We start from the raw sequence: 15,381 nt of genomic DNA, 5'->3' as shown, positions 1-15,381 counted from the left end.
TGCCTGCAACTAGTTTCTCTATACAGGAGGCATCTTGAAGATGTCATCACAAACAAAGGCTGTTGTAAGAAGCATTAATTATATTTAATTAAGCTTGTTCAATACTTTTTCCATATGTCATTTCTCATTATTACACATGCGGTAATTTATGGACATCTATGGTTTGATTTCTTTGCCTGTGTGGATTGGATGGGTTGTTACCGACATGATGAGAATTTCATGTCAATAGCACCTTTAAACAAACATATATTTACCAGTACTTAGAAAATTGGTGACGTGTTGACCCCTGTAGATTAATGACATTAAAGGGGTTAAAGTCCAAGCGGGTGTTCTCACTGGGGGCGTGTACTTCTTCTCCCTGTATGATGCTGACCATTCACAAGCAGGCAGCAACACTTGAAGGAAAGAAGAACAAGCCCCCACCATAGTTTAGAGCAATCTTGTCAGTGTGTGAGATGTAATGTAACAGCCCTTCTCTCGGATAACATGCACTTGAGCTTAGCAAAAGTTAACTCATTTAGTGCCAAATACTCTCCACAATGGAGAGGCATGGAATGTTTTATTCTGCTCTGCATCCACTATTACATCATGTGTTTAGTTTAACAACTTTGGCATATTTTATATGATTTATAGGTATTGTAGGCCAGAATGTAAAGTATATCTTGATTCTTGAATACTAGTTTTACTTGAATGTAACTTTTTTGCTTGGCTTTGCAAACTTTTTGCACTGTTGAATTGATCATTTGTACTTTCCAGTGTAGCTCAAGTAACAATGACCCAAGAAAAGTAATAAGAAAGCGATAATATGGAGGCCCCATAGTAAGATTATACTCACTAATCCCCAGCGGGAGCTCATGATTCGGAAGTTGTCTTGAATGCATTTCACAAGCTTTTGGAAATGTTTATCCTTATATTCAAACCGGTTACCATATACCACAGAGCAAATCACATTGGACATAGAGCGTAATATATGTGAATTTGGATCTATAGGGGATCCTAAAACAAATAGGAAAAAGGAGCTTAAAAGCTGGAGGTGAAGATGCACACAGGTAGGGTAACAAGGCCTATGGTGCAGAGTTACAGGTTCACAAGCTTTCCTGTAGTCAGAATATGGGTTATCCTATTATTGAAGAGTATTTTCAAAACTTTACATAGATGAACAGCTCTATGGCCAATCAGATAAACTTTCCAATATCTGAAAAAAGAGCAAAAGGACATCAGGGTTCGAGCTTACAGGGCATTTTAGCTGCCCCTGCTCAATAGTTTATCACATACAACCTGTCACCTGAGGTTTATAACCAGTACAAATATTAATTTTAACTATATAGCAGTACTAATTAGTCCTTGTATAGCTGTACTATTATGTTACTGTGTGTATGAAACTTGTTATTTGCTCATTGTATTTTTATACTATTTGAGAACTGTTTAATGCTGTTTAAAACATTTTTCCTTTTATTTAAATCTCTCCCCTGGTTGCAATTTGCTATAAAATTATGATCAAATTGCAAGGAACTCACTTTTCCAGGTCCACTGGCAATTCTCGGCACATGTTCCTGGTGTCTGGCATTGGCTGTGGCATTGAAATTATGCCAACAGTACAACAGCTAATCAGTGATCCCAGCAGCTGTGTAGGAGCGGTCCATCTACATGGAATTGTCACATTAAAGACTTATTGGCTGCCATACTGTAAAAGTGACACCAGTACCACAGCCAATATCAGACACCAGGGGTATTGTAACGACTTGCCGGTGGACCCGAGGAAGGTGAGTACAATTTGGGAGGGGGAAATGGTAGAAATGTGAGGACACAGTATGAGGAGCAAGGGGAGATGTGGGGTGCATGTGTGAGAAAACAGTCTGAGGGGGTGTAATAGAGTGCAGGGTAGCGTATGTCACCACGGAACAGACAGACCAACTGTTGAAGGGGGTTTATTAACAGGGGTAAAATTCTCCTCGCAGGGAGTAAACGGGGTTAATAGAGTCAAGTAAAACAGTAAACAGTTAAGCGGAATCAAAGGGTTAACGAGTGTTCTTGTAACTTATCAGCCCAGGGAGGTCCTGACTGGAGGGTCCTTTTCCCAATGTGGATACAGTCACCAGCAGGGCTTGAGATCCTGAAGTCTCTTCTGTGTCTCCTGGAAAGTCCGGGGTTAAGTCTCTCTGCAATCTGTTCTTCTCAAAGTGAAACTGAAGCCAGGAAATAGCACAGTCTCCGTCGCTGCTGCAAGAGCCTCTGTGCACCAGGCTGACAGTCTCCCTGTATTAACGCTGTCACACACACACTGGGTAGTTACTTATCACACTCAGGGATTCTTTGCTTGTCACTGCGGTCACCAGGGCTGCACCGTCACTGTCTCTGATTCTGGAGGCTTCCAGATCTACACCCCCACATCCAGCCTTCACTCTGGTGGGTATCTCAGCCTCAGTGCCCTCACGGGGAGCACTACTTTTAGGGGAGCGCGGCGCTGCAGCCTGCCCTCTCTTTGGCGCGCTGCTTTCTCTCTGCTCTCCCGCTCTTTTCTGACCACACCTCTCTTTTCCCAACAGTCCCCTGGTCCCCTCTGTCCAGGGCAGAAAGTCTTCCCCCCAGCAACCCAGCTGTCTCACTAAGTGGTTCCAGGCAAGGAGCAGGGAAAGCAACCTCCTTACATTCCCCCTCTCTTAAAGCTCGCCATTCCACGGGCGAGGACTCTTCGTGCTTCTCTTTGTTCTTTGGAGGGGAGTCAGATACCTGCGATTCTCGCATCTTCTTCTGCCTTTCTTCTTGTACATACTCCCAGACTAAATGGTCTAGGAGCTGCTCATCAGTCAGGTTGAGATATGCTTTCTCTGCTTCATCAACTGCTGTTGTCTTCTTCTTTTTCTTCTTCTTCTTCTTCTTAGCTTTGCCGCTAGCAGATGTCTGCGTAGATGATTCTTCTTCCTCCTTGTCGTTATCGGAAACTTTAGGGACTTCTTGTTCGGGCTCCTCAGTTTGGGGGCTTAGTACAAGCAATTCTTCTCCATAGCCCCCCTCTCTTTGACAGGAGCATTCTCGTCAAAGCTTGAGTCAGATGAATTAAGACCATGCAGGCCGGCCTCTTTGTCATCTGTGCCTGACTCTGCGGGCATCATTTCCCAGGGCTTCTCAGCCACACGCCCTGTCTCACACAGCTGCTCCATTTCCCCTGTCCGATCAGGAACTGGTGAGCTGACAGCCAGCACATTCTTCACCTCAGGGGACGACATCAGTGGTTCCTCCTTCTCATCGGCTCGGACGCTGAAAACGAGTGTCGCAGGAACACTTGGCACTTTCTCTCCTTCTTCAGGAACTCGTGCTGGACAGGGTAGTAAAGCACTTTGGTGGTCTTCTCGAGTGAACGTCACTTTCTTTCCTCCGGACTGAGTCTCATCAACAAAACCTTCAGACCCAGGCCGTAGATCCACCAGGGTCGCCTTTACACGTTGGGACAGCACAGTCATTTCACCAGAGATGCTTGACACCTTCTCCACCTCTCCTTGGCGTCTGACATTGTGGTACTGTCTTGTCCTAGGTGGAACTCTTCTCTTCCTGCCATACCATTCCCTCCAGGGGCAACGTTCCTTCCAGTTAGCAGGACCCTCAGAGGGGTGAGCGGATCTCTGCCACCGCTCTTCCCGGGTAGGGCAATTTCTGGACATGTGTCCCACCTTTCTGCACGTCCAGCACTCACGTCTGCGTCTGTCTGGAGGGCGCTTCAGTCTGGATCGTCGACCTCGGCAGGGGACATCTTTCATCTGCGGTTGCTCTTCACCCCAGGCTATGGGGTTACACTCTGGGGCCACCACCGAAACCGCCTTCATGCTGCGCACCTCTCCTCTAACTCTTTCTGGCGGCTCCCGCATGTCACCTCGGGATATGCCGCTGGTCCCCAGAACGGCAGTAAGGGCTTTCCCCAGACTCTCAATCTCCTCCCAGATTCTTCTTATCTTCAGCTGGGAATCTCGGGTCCACATCGCCTCCTCTTCATTTTGACTGGGTGCTCCGCAGTTGTAGCATCTAGGCAGTCTTCTTCGCCGAGCGGCACTAGTCTCACTTTGGAGGGCAGTCTCTCTTTCTCGCACCGGAGGGCTGTACTCTGCAGCAGGGATCTTCTTATATTCAGCCACCTCCTCACGGACTCGCTTAACTTCCTTCTTCAAGTCTTCTACCCATTGAGGGGCTGTTACCTCCCTGCTCCATACCTTTCCCACTGGTACTACCACCCCTTGCTCTTGCTCGCGTGTGCGTGCCTCACTCCCGACCTCAGAGAAAGTCACATCTAGCTTTACACGCATGCGCTCTCGCAGGGCCTGTTTCATCAATACATCTCGCAAGCCTGTCACCAGTTGGTGATGAAGCTCCTGCAGTGCGTTCATATATTGCGTCACGGTCTCCCCCTCTCTTTGTACCCGGCGGAACAGTCGCATGCGTAGCTCCCCTACGTCAGTGGGGTCCCCATGCGTCTCCTCAAGTATACGTAATACTTTGTCCAGGGTATCTCTCGCCTGGGGGGGTCTTAGCATAACAGAGTCCCGTGCATCCCCCTCTAGGGCCATCACAGCCATTTCCGCCTGCAGAGCCGGTGTCATAGGATGCATCCGCATCATCCCTTGGATGCGTTTCGTCCAACCACACAACATGACATTACTCCCTGAAAATTTTGGTAGGTTAGCTAACATGGCTCCCAGGGAAATGCTAGACCTGGGGCCTCCCTCAACTGCTTGGTCTGCCCCTTCCGTGCTACCGTGTGACATCCTGCCGACTACGCCAAGTGTAATAGAGTGCAGGGTAGCGTATGTCACCACGGAACAGACAGACCAACTGTTGAAGGGGGTTTATTAACAGGGGTAAAATTCTCCTCGCAGGGAGTAAACGGGGTTAATAGAGTCAAGTAAAACAGTAAACAGTTAAGCGGAATCAAAGGGTTAACGAGTGTTCTTGTAACTTATCAGCCCAGGGAGGTCCTGACTGGAGGGTCCTCTTTCCAATGTGGATACAGTCACCAGCAGGGCTTGAGATCCTGAAGTCTTTTCTGTGTCTCCTGGAAAGTCCGGGGTTAAGTCTCTCTGCAATCTGTTCTTCTCAAAGTGAAACTGAAGCCAGGAAATAGCACAGTCTCCGTCGCTGCTGCAAGAGCCTCTGTGCACCAGGCTGACAGTCTCCCTGTATTAACGCTGTCACACACACACTGGGTAGTTACTTATCACACTCAGGGATTCTTTGCTTGTCACTGCGGTCACCAGGGATTCTTTGCTTGTCACTGCGGTCACCAGGGCTGCACCGTCACTGTCTCTGATTCTGGAGGCTTCCAAATCTACACCCCCACATCCAGCCTTCACTCTGGTGGGTATCTCAGCCTCAGTGCCCTCACGGGGAGCACTACTTTTAGGGGAGCGCGGCGCTGCAGCCTGCCCTCTCTTTGGCACGCTGCTTTCTCTCTGCTCTCCCGCTCTTTTCTGACCACACCTCTCTTTTCCCAACAGTCCCCTGGTCCCCTCTGTCCAGGGCAGAAAGTCTTCCCCCCAGCAACCCAGCTGTCTCACTAAGTGGTTCCAGGCAAGGAGCAGGGAAAGCAACCTCCTTACAGGGGCATGGCTGCAGACAGTATGGAGAGTGGGGGGATTGGTGTGGCAGGGAGAAATCAGTCTGAGGGGGCATGGCTGCAGACAGTATGGTGAGTGGGGGGATTGGTGTGGCAGGGAGAATATATGCAGACACATAATGGGGAGCAAGGGATGGGATGGGTCCAGACACAGTATGATGAGTGGGTGATGGGTGCAGACACAGTATGAGGAGCAAAGGGAAGAATGTATGCAGTCACAGTAAAGGAAGCAATGGTGATGGACTGGGTGCAGACACAGTATGAGGAGTTAGGGGATGTGTGAGGAGGCAGTATGGAGAGCGGAGGGGTAAATATATGAGGAGACAGTATAGTTAGCAGGCGAGATTTGAGAGGAGACAGTATCAGTATGGAGGGGGAAATGTGTGAGAAGTCTATTGATTGGAATAGTGTGAGGAGACAATATGTGGGGAGAAAAGTGTGAATGGGCACAGAATAGAGACTGAGTATTGTCTGGGAATAGCATGGGTCAGCAGTGTAAAGTCACAGCTAGGAGGGGAAAGTAGACCAAGGAGGGGGAATGTGATGAGGGAGCACAGTATAGAGACTGGGCCCTATAGGGGGAGATACAGTGTAAAAGGACAGTGTGATGAGGGGGGCCCAGTATGGAAAAGAGGGGACAGTGTGGTGGGCATGTACAATATGAGGGAAAGTATGTTGATCATATTTTGTGTACAGAATACAGTGAGGGCAAATTATTTATTCAGGGGCTCAGCGTATGGCAGATATTTTTATTCATGTGATTTAGAAAGACACTACTTGTTAGGGGTCGAGTTCCCACTTCTGCACAGGGGGAATCTGGAGCCATATCTGCTGCAGTCTCCCATTCTTCTCCTGCTGCAGTGGAGCCTGCTCAGCGGAGACGTCGGTCCCAGCATCTCGCTCAGCCTGATACTGTGCATTTCCAGGTTCTGCCATTGTAGCCAGTACTGGTCAGCGGCGAGCAGACGTCTTTGGGACTAAGTCCTGCTTTTCCCCTTCTGAGCATGCCCAGGGTAAGATCTCTCATTGGAGATCAAGGGTCACATGCTCAGGTACTGCAGCAACTCCCATTGGTCCTCTAGGAAGGTCCTGAACCTGCTCAAGTTCTGTGGCAGCCTCCCATTGGTCCTTCTTGGAAGGTCCTGAAGTTGCTGCAGCTATAAAAGGTTTGCATGACCACACGGCCATGCGCTAGTATTAATCTTGTTATGTGCTTTGCGCCAGTGTGGTCATGTATGCATGTGTTCCGGGCCCCGGCTGAATTAACCCCCTAGAATACCGGCACCTCCGGTGAGGAGTTGGTTGTGTGCTTTCCTGACTGCATGATCACAGACTGCTATCTGCTCAGCAGTTACCTGTGTACTCCTGTGAGCTTAACAGGACACAGTGTCTATATCAGCGACTCTGTGAGGTAACAGAGTTCCGTTAATACTACCATATAGTGCCATTTGCTAGCAGCAGGTTCCTCCTGCACGGTGGACCCCGGGCTGCAAACACACCAATAACTTAATCTATTGCAGCGTGGCTAAAGGTTGTATAGTCGACAGGAGGTATGTATCACAGAGAAGGCTTGTCGCTGTGATGTAACCCGGAGTGTTTTTTTTTCTATAAAGCACGTGTGCAGGTGCTTGCTGTGGACCGGCGAGTCCATGTATTTCTTTTTTTTCTTCTCTGATCGACTTGCTGTGGCTCGTCGGGGCCATGAAGACATGCGAGAAGTGTGCGCCAGGAAGGGTGTGCATGAGGCATTTAGAAAGGCAGTAGAGGCGTGTAGTGTGCCTGAGACTCAGCAATTGGTCATACTGTCGACTAGGGAAGTCACAGTGAAGCGGGTGGCTCTCCTGAGGGATATGCACCTACACTGCCTCCGTACGAAACAGAGGATCATTTTGAAGAATGATGAAGCCGTTCGATGTTTGGAGCGTGAAAGGAAAGCTCTTAGTCGGCTAGGCTTAGTGGAAGACACAGTCCAAGTACCCAACGTTCTGGTGGCGAAAGTCATTGGGAAACTTGGGAGAGTGATGCAGGAGATGGTGGATAAATCCGGCCTGAAGAGACTGAGGATACAGGCTGATGAAGAGGTCCAGGTCATGGGTGAAGATGGGATGGTTCCGTTTCTGGTTGTCGGATCGGAGAGTCTTAGGAATATCCACATGCTCCTGGAATATCGCATGGCATACCTAAGGGAGGTAGAGCAGCTGAGACTTGAGAGACTGCAGGTTAATAAACAGCTGCCAGAGAGGTGAAGAAGTTTGCGTAAGACCGGAAGTCCTCAAGCTAAAGCTAACAGAGGACATACAGAAAAGTGGATGGATTGCTCTCTAGTGACCTAAGCAGCAGATCCTGTAGCAGACGAGATGACAAGGGGTCATCGTTATCAAAGGATGTGATGGAAAGGGAATACAAATGCTGAAAAAAGGGTTCAATAACAGGCCCTGACTTAGACAGACGGTTTGACTGTCAGGGACGACAGAGAGGGGTCTCTAGTCGGTTTAGGACAAGTGCCAAGCCCCACGGCTTTAGGCAGAGGGGGGAGGTATGTAGCGTGGCTAAAGGTTGTATAGTCGACGGGAGGTATGTATCACAGAGAAGGCTTGTCGCTGTGATGAACCCAGAGTGTTTTCTTTAATGCACATAAAGCAATAAGGAATTGTTTAGTATATTTGGGTCCAGGTTGCGGATAGCTATGAGAGATGAGAGGGTCTGGCTACCCATATACCTCACCCCTGGGTAAGGGGCATAACCATGCCTATCTATGTTTGTTTCAGGACCTGTGGTGATGTCATAACCACATGTCTAATCATGTGATGTTACCTCACCAATGGGTGTGGTTTCAGGCTACATAATGGAGGTGTGTTTGGCACATGGGAGTGAGTGTTTGGAAGTCTGTCAGGATGGACACACTTCCATGTGTCCTGGCTGGACACTGCAGAGTGGCCTGTGTGCTGGATAGTTTCCAGTGGGGACAGATGTCCTGATCAGCACACAGAGACCATATTTAGGCTGGAGAGCCTACGTGCTGGACATAGCACAGCCCATGTACCCATAGAGAGAGAGCAGAGCTCCACTATGGACTTTGAGGATGCATCTGTCTGATATAAGACTGAATATCGTTTGTTTATGTTTCCACGTGGTTTATGGAGTAATAAACCTGTGAACTTTTAATGGAATGTGTCTCCTGAGTGTCATCTGCCGCACCTGAGCGAGTACAACCCCTACACTATTTACTCGGTGCGTTCCGCCAGCCCTAACACTACTATCTTTAAAGGTATCATACTGGGATGTGCTGCAGACGACTGGAGAAGATGGAAGTCTGCAGAGACGAGCTGTGGCTGTGAAAAGTCATCATGGAGTCTGGACAAGATGAGTAAGAAAAGATAGAAAAAGACTCCAATCAGAGAAAACATAAGGTACCTGGATGTTTTTTTTTTGTGATGCTGACTAATTCCCATATTTGTATTTATTTTAGGAGCATTAAAAGGGTTGTAAGAGTTTGAGATGAGTCTGCAGTCATTCTATGTGACTGCAGACCTCTCAATTCTCACAGTGTGCACTGCACACTATCAGGATTCTCTGGTGCTAGCGATTTGCCTACATGTGGTCACGTGCCAACTAGACATACATGGCCTCACTCAATGAAAATGAACTGAACGATGCCAGACATGTCTGGTGCTGACGTGACCATCCACTCTTGCCACCAGCAAGAGAGAATCCTAAAAGTGTGCAGTGCATGTGCTGTGAGAATTCAGCCACTTATAGTGACTGAAGATGTTCATCTCAAACCTGGATGCACCCTTTAATTATAAAATGAAGCCCTGCAGCCAATCCTAACAGCGTGTAATATACTCACTGTCAGGATTCAGCTCGCTGGTTCCAGCAGTCATCACATGGATGCTTCACTCATATGTGATTTTCATACGGTCATGTGACAATGAGCTTCTCTTTCTGCTTCGCTCAGTTTTTCACTAAACATTGAGAAAATTAGGGAAAACAGCTCGTCGGCACGAGACTAAGTGTACAAGTCACATACTGTAGGTACTTGAGGGGGGACCCAATCTGAATTCTTGCCTCGGGTGTCAGAAAACCTAGATACACCTCTGTATTTGGGCACTGTTTGATGTGATTCTTTACACACCTTTTGATATGGTACTATATGGGTGGAGGAGACGCAAACAGACCGCCCTACACATGGCACAATTTAATATTGGGACAGCCTTAAGTTCATGATTATTTTTACCAATGGTAAAACAATAATCAGTTGTGTGCAATCAACATAAAAATAATAGTTGTATCGTGCATAAAAAAATCTAAGCTGGAAATCAATAAAATAGAGGAAAATATTACAGTAAGTATAGAATAAAGAGAATTTTGACCTTACCATTTGCTTTTCGCAGTGCCTCAGTCAGATACAAAGCCTCCTCCCGTATTCTCTCCTCAAAGCTTTGCTTTCCTACTCCAAAACTACCCAGCGTGAGCGTGGAAAAACGTCTCAGCTCCTTCCATTTCTCTCCGTTACTGAAAGCAAGCTCTGCGCAAAACAACAGAACAGAAAATTCCATATTGAGCCCAATTATTTATAACTGCACCGAAGTCACCAAAAATTCTTTACTTTTTTATAACACTTCTAGACCATACAGACTCACAGAGATCAAGCGATTGTCAAGATTATAATCGCAATGAAGATGTAAAATGAAGTGTAGCTTTCTCAAAATAATAATTATTTTACCTCCAAAAATGTAAAATTGAACAAATCTATGTTTATCCAAGAAACATTGAAGATGTGTGTCCCCCAGCAACTGGCTCATCAGGTGGTCATGCTTATGGCTATACCCTTTTGACACTAGGTGATGCCTTATCTTTTCAGATAGTGCTATATCTCTTCACTGGATTGTTCCTTAAGGCCAACCTGCCATCTGACTTCACTAAACAAACTGCATAAATTATTAAATAGATGTCTTGGACATTTCTTTGTAAATCCATGGCTGTATAATACTTTTTGAAGGTTAAAACTAAATTTTTGTCCACCTAGTCTGACTGACAGATCCTCAGTGTCCCTCTTTCCTGCTGAGACCTCACTCTGCTCAGTAGAAGATGCAGCTTTCATTCAGGCTGGGCAGCCGGAGATTGAGTAAACTTAAATTCATGAACTCTCTTACTTTTTAGCTACACAAAATGTTTGTTTTAATATCACAATTACAAAGTAATTTTTATATGGTTTTTCAAAACTAAGTACACCAGCCTCATAAGGTATAAGAAATCTATTTAGTAATTATTGTAAAAAAAAAATCCAATATAAAGAGGCTCCTCACCAAATGGTGAATAAAAAGTAAATCTTTATTCAGAGTGTATACAGAATAGAAATAGTTAAAAAAAAGTTTACTGCAGAGAAAAAAACATTCCAATGATATCCTATTGAGAAATTAGTGTGACTCCCTCAAGTTAAATATTCTTCCTGAGGCTCAAATTGCCTCAAAATAAATATTCCAAATGTTCTAAAAATTGTAAATAGTATTGAATAAGAAGATGAAAATAGGTCACATAAAGAGACATGTATGAGAACAGATTATAAAAAAACAAGCCTGAAAAAGGGTTAATAGAACTGCACTTAGAATATGAGCAATATTTTCCCCTAGTGGGGTAATTAGATATAATACCAGGATTTAGAACATCTGATCAAGATAGGTTCAGTTTAATGGAAGGGTATATAATCCAGAGAAAACTGACTCAAACCATATACTGTAGGCCTGAAAGTTCTGTATATAGATATAGATAAAGATACCAAAAGATAAACCAAACATCAGAACACTATCGAAACTTAACAGACCCCAGACACTGAATGGACAAAGAAGCACTTAGGAGAAAATGTTAGGCATAGAAAGAAAGTAAGCACATGATAGTTACCATCAGACCCCCTGACACGCATTTCGCACTGTGGCTTCTTCAGAAAGGGTGTCTTTCTGAAGAAGCCATAGTGCGAAACGCACGTCAAGGGGTCCGATCTTAACTATTGCTGGTGGACCGAATGAAGGTGAGTACCGTGTGGTTTGGTTTTTTATGCAAACTGCAGCCATGGGAGAAATTTAATTGAAAGGGAACAACTCATTTAATTGTGTGGCATGGCTTCTTAGGAACAGAACAATACTCAGGCTGAATTGAGACATCTGTGAAACATGGTCCAAGTATAGACCTTGAAGGGCTTTCATAAAACCCGTTAATGGTCCAGAGACCACAAGCCATACTCAGACCACGTGTGTTTCTGAAGAAGCCATAGTGCGGAACCAGTGTCCGGGGTCTGGTGGTAACTATTATGTGCTTATTTTCCTTTTCTGCCTAACATTTTCTCCTAAGTGCTTCTTTGTCCATTCAGTGTCTAGTGCCTGTTATTTTGAGGCAATTTGAGCCTCAGGGAAATATTTAACTAGAGGGAGGCACACTAATTTCTCAATAAGATATGAACGGAATGTATTTTCTCTGCAGTAGCCTTTTTTAACTGTTTATTAAGTAAAAATACAGACTATACAGATTGATTTTTCATTTACCATTTGGAGTGGAGTCTCTTTCTGATAAACATGTCTGACCGTTTCAGTTATTTGGTAGTAGATGTAGTTTATATTGTAGCATCAAGAGAAAGATCCCCTGTAATAACATGCAATTGGTAAATATTGTTATTTTTTTTTTAGCAATTCATTGATATGTATTGTGGTCAAACCCCTTCATAACCATGTATGTTAGCATTAGCAAATTCTTTGTGTTTTGCAATGGAAAGGGAACCTTTCAGCAGGAATGTGCACAGTAACCTACAGACAATGTCAGGTCAGTGCGGTTATACTGATTACAACGATACCTTGGTTGATGAAATCCGTCTAGTGGTTGTCATGATCCAGGCCGGGGTTTGTTTCTTGCTATTCTCTCCCTGGTCTGGTCATGCGGGGTTTAACCTTCTTTGCCTTTTGGGATCTGTTTTGCTATTTCAGTCCAGGTCAGATATAGTTCTTGCACCTGGCTTGAGCGACTGACCCATTACACCCTGATTTGTCCTCTGCCCTGGTTACTCAGTTCCCCTGCCTTCCCATTCCTGCTCCCCGCTCGTCTTGCTGTGTGCTCCCCATGTTGTGACCTTTGGTATGTGACCCGGCTTGTCCTCTCACCTGTTTTCTGTCTCACGTTTCTGGCATCTCTGCTCCCGACTGGCTCCAACTTCTTTGGCTTATACCTGACCACGTGTATTGCTGTTTCCCCTGGTACTGCATCTCCTGTCCGTTCGTGACCCAGCTTGTCTGACCACTCTCTCGCCACCTAGTAGCGCCTGCGCTGCAGCACTGTAGTGTTATGCCGTGTGTGCAACCTATCTTCCCTCTTAAGCACCCCTGGCATTGGAGACACGATACGGCGCTGTGGTACTTACAGTGGTTGCTGTTTAATCTCTATTTTCACTTTGGAGTCAATGATATGCTCGTGCTCCGGGGTGGCCTGTGGGTGGGGGGTCTTCATGTGGTGCTCTGAGAGTTCTGTTTTAACTGCTTTGTCATGCACCTTTAGAAGCTGTTTTGAACTGCTGCTCTAGCAATAATCCCTACTCAAACACTATTTATGAACACCCTTCCTGTGTGAGCTTCTCTGCTCGTCTCATCATGCTTAAATAGTGTTTGTAAATACTGTTGCAGTATGAATTCTTTCTAGAGCAACAGGTCTAAGCAGCTTCTAAAAGAGCATGAACTAAGCATGTAAAACAGTAGGAAGGAAGTAGGAGGAAGGTGGGACCTCGGAGGCAGGCACATAATGCATATCTCTGCTACCACAGCACTTTTTTATTTTCCTCAACACAGAAAATCACTTGTCTCTTTTTTGTAGAAAAACATTTCCTTTGGAAGTGAGTGAAGAAACCAGATTCACCAGATTCAGTTCAATAACAAAACTTTTGTTATAGGTCTGTCACAAAAGCTTTGTAACTCACAAAATCAAGCTGGGCTCTGCTCCATTCCCCTATGCCTGACGCCTTTTGCTGTGCTCCATATTGGGTTTCTCCAGTTGCCTGGCAATTTCTTCTGACACCTTAACTCTATGCCTTTTGTGCCTGAGCATTAAGTAAGCTTTGTATTCAGTTACCTTTAGAGTGTGTACCTCCAGTTCTCCCACCTGGCAATCTTCTTTGCAAACTCCTGTTTGTTTCTGCAATCTGCATTTACTTTCTGGCTTAGATCTGTAACTAATCCTTGATCAGCTGTAATAACCAAAAGAACTCTTCTCTGGATTTGTTCACACTAAAACTCAGCTGCATCAGAGTGAATCATTGCTGCAAACTAGTTTGCCTGCTCATTATTGCGGCCAGCTGCAATCCATTTGTTTGCTGATGAACTCTTCTTCTATGGTAAGTATAATCAACTTTTCATTGGAGTTGTTCATGGAGCGCCCCCCCCAAGGGCCGTGGGGTACTCGGTACCGGGTCCTTCGGTTCACAGGGGGATGTCACGGTGGCTGACCCGGTCCGTGGTCCTGGGACGTCCGTGTAAAAGGGAAAGGTCTTTAAAGGGGAAATGTTTGTGACGCCACCAGTGGTATTCAGTCAGGGTGACCGACGCTGCTTTAAGGGGTCCGCATGGGGTGATGTTATGGCAGCTAGATGGTATACCTTCCCACAGGTGAAGTGTGTCCCCAGGGCTTCCTAGTGTGTAGATGGTGGTATGGTGAGAGGTGCTGAGAAGAACGAGGACACAAGGTTGCAGTCTCTTTACCTTTACTAAGGACTTCAGCATCCACAGTTCAGAGCACCAGATCACAGGGTAGGCAGAGTCCGGCCGGTTAAGAGGCAAGTCCAGAGTCCCCTTGTCCAGGTGGAAATCAGTAGCCTTCCCCTAGCGCCTTAGTGTTGTAGTTCCTTACTGCCTAAGGCTTCACATAAGGTCCTCACAGATGTAATGTCTCTCTCTCTGTCCCCCGTATAGGATAGGACAAACTCGTATGACTGGTGGCTTGAGGCGGTTTATAGGGACTCTATCATGCCCCAGCCTCTAAGGGGTGCCACTGTGCCTCCTGGGTGTGGGTGCGGACAGGTAACATGAAATTAGCTGTCCTGCCGGTCTCTGGAGCAAGGCATAAAGGGTCATTGCTCCCTCGGTGTTCCGGCTACCGGGATTCTGCGCCTCAGAAGGAGGCAGCCTGTGTAGGGCTGGTCCCCTTCTGGTATCCACTCCTTTGCTCTGAGTTCCTTCACCCTCTCTGCACTACAGTTCTGCCTTTGATGTCTCTTTCTGGGAGCTGCAGCTCTGAGGGCATGCACAGCTCCATGTCATTTCTCCTTCATTCTCTGACAGGATCCCACCCCTGTCAGGGACCAACTACCTGAGCAAAGCTCAGCCAGCAACTAACTAACTTTCCCTACAGGCAACCAGCTTTACCTATGTGGGGAGTGACCTAATAAATAGGAGCAAGAGCTCCCCCTGGTGGCCTGGAGTGTGAAATGTGATGTGTTGCATGTTTGTGATACCTGGATGCAGTTGTCTTTCTTTGCCTCCAAACGTTACATCACTCTCCCCTAGAGGAAGATGACATTACTGCACCGACCAGGACCCCGTAGCGCTGCACTACCCCCCCTTCCCCCACACGGTTAAACTGGGAAAAGAAAACAACAGTTGCAGGTTAGCAAAAGACATACAAATTTTTGAATGCAATAAAACAAGTTAATATAACTGATGCTTCCCTTTATGGGAGGTGAGGACACTTGAACGTTGCATAACAAAACATATTTACATTGTGCGCACACTATTTGGTAATAGAACACT

At 46.2% G+C, this 15,381-nt stretch overlaps 1 protein-coding gene across 1 annotated transcript in view; it reads right to left on the bottom strand.

Annotated features, from left to right (window-relative positions):
- The window catches only part of LOC143803750 (cytochrome P450 2F2-like), an 84,018-nt gene that overhangs the window by 24,430 nt on the left and 44,207 nt on the right, over positions 1-15,381 (bottom strand). The window contains exons 4-5 of the mRNA XM_077281523.1: positions 9,981-10,130; positions 836-996 (exon numbers count right to left, since the gene is read on the bottom strand). Coding sequence (XP_077137638.1) covers positions 836-996; positions 9,981-10,130 — 311 coding nt within the window. The remainder of the gene's footprint in view (positions 1-835; positions 997-9,980; positions 10,131-15,381) is intronic.

Source organism: Ranitomeya variabilis, chromosome 2 (genome assembly GCF_051348905.1).
Source record: "Ranitomeya variabilis isolate aRanVar5 chromosome 2, aRanVar5.hap1, whole genome shotgun sequence".
NCBI classification, from domain to species: Eukaryota; Metazoa; Chordata; class Amphibia; order Anura; family Dendrobatidae; genus Ranitomeya; species Ranitomeya variabilis.
Note: the sequence above shows the minus strand (reverse complement) of the source record. Positions and strands in the feature narration are given on the sequence as shown.